This window comes from Triticum aestivum, chromosome 7A (genome assembly GCF_018294505.1).
Source record: "Triticum aestivum cultivar Chinese Spring chromosome 7A, IWGSC CS RefSeq v2.1, whole genome shotgun sequence".
Taxonomy (NCBI): Eukaryota; Viridiplantae; Streptophyta; class Magnoliopsida; order Poales; family Poaceae; genus Triticum; species Triticum aestivum.
The window spans coordinates 221,876,649-221,880,940 of NC_057812.1; the positions used below are offsets into that span (position 1 = coordinate 221,876,649).

The 4,292-nt window shown below is 50.9% G+C and overlaps 1 protein-coding gene across 1 annotated transcript; it reads left to right on the forward strand.

Annotated features, from left to right (window-relative positions):
* Window positions 1-229: 229 nt before the first annotated feature.
* Window positions 230-3,613, forward strand: LOC123151135 (protein DETOXIFICATION 35). Its single transcript, XM_044570900.1, has 7 exons — window positions 230-587; window positions 693-1,318; window positions 1,462-1,518; window positions 1,651-1,889; window positions 1,988-2,106; window positions 2,226-2,312; window positions 3,308-3,613. The coding sequence occupies exons 1-7, from the start codon at window positions 351-353 to the stop codon at window positions 3,380-3,382; spliced, it is 1,440 nt and encodes a 479-aa protein (XP_044426835.1). The 5' UTR covers window positions 230-350; the 3' UTR covers window positions 3,383-3,613.
* The last annotated feature ends 679 nt before the right edge of the window (window positions 3,614-4,292 follow it).

Below are 4,292 nucleotides of genomic sequence, written 5' to 3' on the forward strand. Positions count from 1 at the left end.
ACTGGCTGTTTGTACATCAGGTGACATGCGTGAGCACCGTTAATCTATAAAGTTTTTGCTTTGCCCTAAAAAACTTAATATGCCATTTCCTCCTGAAAAAAAAAGAGAAGACATTGTGGGGCCAGTCCCGTGGATTCATAACTTATGACGAGCTGCCTAATCTCACGGTCACAAACAAGACACGAGGGCGAGGCCCTCCCGCCGTTCCTGCTACCTACCCAGTGGATCTTTACTCCTCGATCAGAGTCATAGATAGCCGAGGGCCGACGCAACCATCGACGCGGAAGCAGAGGACGCGCCCAGCCCAGAGCCCCAGACCCAGTGCTGCAATCCGGCCGAGGGAGGGAGCGATGGGGTCCGTCGCCGACGACTCGGAGGAGGTGAGCACCGTGGGGGAGGCCTCGCGGATGGTGTGGGAGGAGTCCAAGCGCCTCTGGGGCATCGGCACGCCCATCGCCATCGCCACGCTCAGCATGTACGCCGTCAGCTCCGTCACCACCATCTTCGTCGGCCACCTCGGCAACCTGCCCCTCGCCGCCGCGTCCATCGGCCTCTCCGTCTTCGCCACCTTCGCCCTCGGATTCCTGGTACGTGCGCTCGCTGGCGGTATCCATCTCCTCTTCTCCCCAACACGGCAGCACCGCACTGCATAGTGCACACCATTGCCGTCCGCTGATGCCAATACGTCGCAGCTCGGCATGGGGAGCGCGCTGGAGACGCTGTGCGGGCAGGCTTTCGGCGCCGGCCAGGTGGCCATGCTCGGCGTCTACCTGCAGCGCTCCTGGATCGTCCTCATCGGCGCCGCGCTCCTCATGGTGCCCTTCTACGTCTTCGCCGAGCCGCTGCTGCTGGCCCTCGGCCAGGACCCCGAGGTCGCGCGCGAGGCCGCCCGCTTCGCGCTCTACATCCTGCCCGGCGCCTTCTCCTTCGCCGTCAACTTCCCCACCGCCAAGTTCCTCCAGGCGCAGAGCAAGGTCCTCGTGCTCGCCTGGATCGGCATCGCCGGCCTCTGCTTCCACGTCGCGGTCACCTACGTCCTCGTCACCGTCCTCGGCTGGGGCTCCGCGGGCGCAGCCCTCGCCTACGACCTCTCGCTCTGGGCCATCGCGCTGGGCCAGGCGGCTTACATCATCGGCTGGTGCAAGGACGGCTGGAGGGGCTGGTCCATGGCGGCGTTCAACGACATGTGGGCCTTCGTCAGGCTCTCGCTCGAGTCCGCCGTCATGCTCTGCCTTGAGATTTGGTACCTCGGCATGATCACCGTCCTCACCGGCGACCTCCAGGACGCGCAGATTGCCGTCGACTCGCTTGGCGTCTGGTAATTCCTACTACCAAAATTACAACCTGATAACATTCTCAACTCTCTCTTTCGAATATTTTGAACTAACTGAAGATACTGTAGTAAATAAATGCTTAATTATATATACTTAGCTCACAGAATATATGTGCCTTAATTTTCAGCATGAATATAAACGGATGGGAGGGTATGATCTTCATCGGCCTCAACGCTGCTATCAGGTCAGGCTAATTCAAATTTCAAAACTGTCCGGTGATTCTTGTGTTGTTCAGGAAATCTTGAACGACTGAACTGAACTTATAAAATTTCACTTTCTAAACTATTACCACTTGCCCTGCTTACGTTCTCATCAGTGTTCGGGTCTCCAATGAGCTGGGCTCTGGCCGTCCAAGGGCGGCGATGCACGCCGTCATCGTTGTCATCGGCGAGTCGTTGCTCATTGGGCTGCTCTGCATGGCCCTCGTGTTGATCTTCAGAGACAACTTCGCCAGCATCTACACTAGCGATGTGGAGCTCCGGCAGGCCGTCTCCAAGATTGCAGGACTGCTTGGCTTGACCATGGTGCTCAACAGCGTGCAGCCTGTGCTTTCAGGTATGCTTCTCCCCCTCGCAGCATGATGATTTTATTTTGTTCATGCCACCTCAACCTCATCTCTCGAGCTGACGACGTTGATCGGATGGATGATTCAGGGGTGGCCATTGGAGGAGGATGGCAAGGCCTTGTTGCATACATCAACCTTGGCTGCTACTACATTTTCGGGTTGCCATTGGGATATCTCCTCGGCTACAAGTTCAACTATGGAGTTGGGGTAATTGATTATGTTGTTTAAATTGGAGCACCGCAAATTGCAAAATAGAAAATGAAGAATATTTATGCTATGATTCTGCGACATCGGTTGTGAATTTGAGATATTTGTTCCAATTTTAGGGGATTTGGGCTGGCATGCTTTGCGGGGTTGCACTTCAGACATTGATTTTGCTCGTCATAGTGTGGAGAACAGATTGGAACGCAGAGGTATGAAATTCCTTCACCCTTCCAAATGTCACCATGTTTTTCATTTTGTGATGAACACAACTTTTAAAAACTCAACTGGAGGATGTTAGTTTGTCTTTATAATAACTAAGTGTTCATTAGGCACCAATTTAATAACTCAATGTTAGTTCATCTTTATAATAGCCTAGCAATTATTACGAATCAATTTAACAACTTTGGATATAGGAACAGAGGGCATAAAACCTTTCCAATCTTGAGTAAGCACTTATCATTTTTATTTTCTTTGAAAAGGCGGACCAACCCTGGCATCTGCATCGGTTAATGCACACAGTCATATATTATTAGTTATTCAACAATGCCTAGCAAAGCCTATCAATGATGTCGAACGAATCAAATTTTAAAAAAAAACGAGGCCATACATAGAAGGACCCACCTCACGACAACATCTCCCCAAAAACCTACAACAAAGCCTACAGCATGTGTTCAAACAACGAACAAAAACACTATCCCTAGAGGAAGCCTTCAGTAAGGAATCACAACAAACGCGTCGATGTCGACGGATCCAACCAAAGGTTGCATGTTGGGATTTCATCCTCGAATATGATGACCCAGAGTATGCACATGATTGTCGTCGAATGATGATGACCTGGAGTATGCACATAATTGTCGTCGAATGATGATGACTCACATAATTGACATCAACCGTTCTACCGCTGGTGATGACTCGCCAGCTGGATCCCGCTCTTGTGAGATCCCAAATACCACCCATGCCGGTGCGGAAAACATCGGGAGCAAGAAGAGGGCCTTGGTGCCCCGCTTCTAGACACTGTCACGCCGCCTTCGGTACTCATCCATGAGGGAGATAGGGACACTCAGACGTTGGGTTACAACCATATCATACGACTTATGACTTCTTTTTCCAATTGTTTGATTTCAGAAATATTTATGTAAACGTTATTTACATGGAAAATGTTGAGCTTTTCACCTTGCTCATCTCTCATACCCTACAATTGCAGGCGGCGCTAGCTTCAAGCCGTGTCCGAAAGTGGGGTGGCACCGAAGCAACCAAACCTCTCCTGGAAGAGAATTAGATCACATAAGCATTTGTTTATCTCCCCCTTTATTCTTTAACATTGTTCGTCTTTGTACTGATCACACCATATACCATGGAAATTCTTCGAGTATCAATAGGGTATGGTAACCAGGTTGAATAACTATATGTCTTGCATGGTTATACGAGCCCGAATAGTGTACACATTTTTGTATGCGGGTGCCAGAAGTTTGTTCTATTATCTGAAAGAATTATCATGAGCGGAACCGAACTATTGCCTGCTAAAATGTTGCTTGCGTTTAAATAAGAACAGGCACGGCTACGCTCTCCAATGGGCAGACCAAAAACGCAGTCACTTGGTAAAAAGCAGATTTTTTAGGGTATTTCTTTTTGGAAAAAATGGCTTCAACGGCATACCAAAACCTGCACGGCGACCAAACATTTATAGTAGACTATAGGATTGAGAAATATGGGTCTCCAACAGATGCAAACCAAAAACACAAAACACACTCACTCGAACCCCATCCGCCTGGAATTTCATCGCCGCCGCCCCTCCCCACCTTGCCTTGACGAGGCCACCGTCTCCGCCATTCCATTGTCCGCCTCGAGCCCCGCAACCAGTTCCCGCCGGTCGAGATGTTGACCACGACCCCTGCGGAAGCTCGGGACGCCACCCCCCGAAGTCGCCTGTTCCGGCGGTTTTCCCGCCCCGCCACTGCCCGATATGCTCGTCGTCGCCTGCCGGGGTCAATTAGCGGCCAGGCGACCACCACGAGAGTCACACGACCATCGCTGAGATGTGGCTCTATGTCGAGCTGCCGGAATTGGACTTGTTGAACATGTGTACATGTACGTAGGTCTGGGTTTTGTATGCCGCACCTGTAATGTCTCTTTTCCTCTGTATTTACTTGTATCTTGGGAGACAAGACACCGGTCGCACCCCTTATATA

Excerpts from the sequence above, each read along its gene's own strand:
- LOC123151135 (XM_044570900.1), top strand. The coding sequence starts at position 351 with ATGGGGTCCGTCGCCGACGACTCGGAGGAGGTGAGCACCGTGGGGGAG. Across the intron at positions 1,319-1,461 it reads GTCGACTCGCTTGGCGTCTG|CATGAATATAAACGGATGGG; the intron begins GTAATTCCTACT and ends CTTAATTTTCAG. Across the intron at positions 2,313-3,307 it reads GAACAGATTGGAACGCAGAG|GCGGCGCTAGCTTCAAGCCG; the intron begins GTATGAAATTCC and ends CTACAATTGCAG.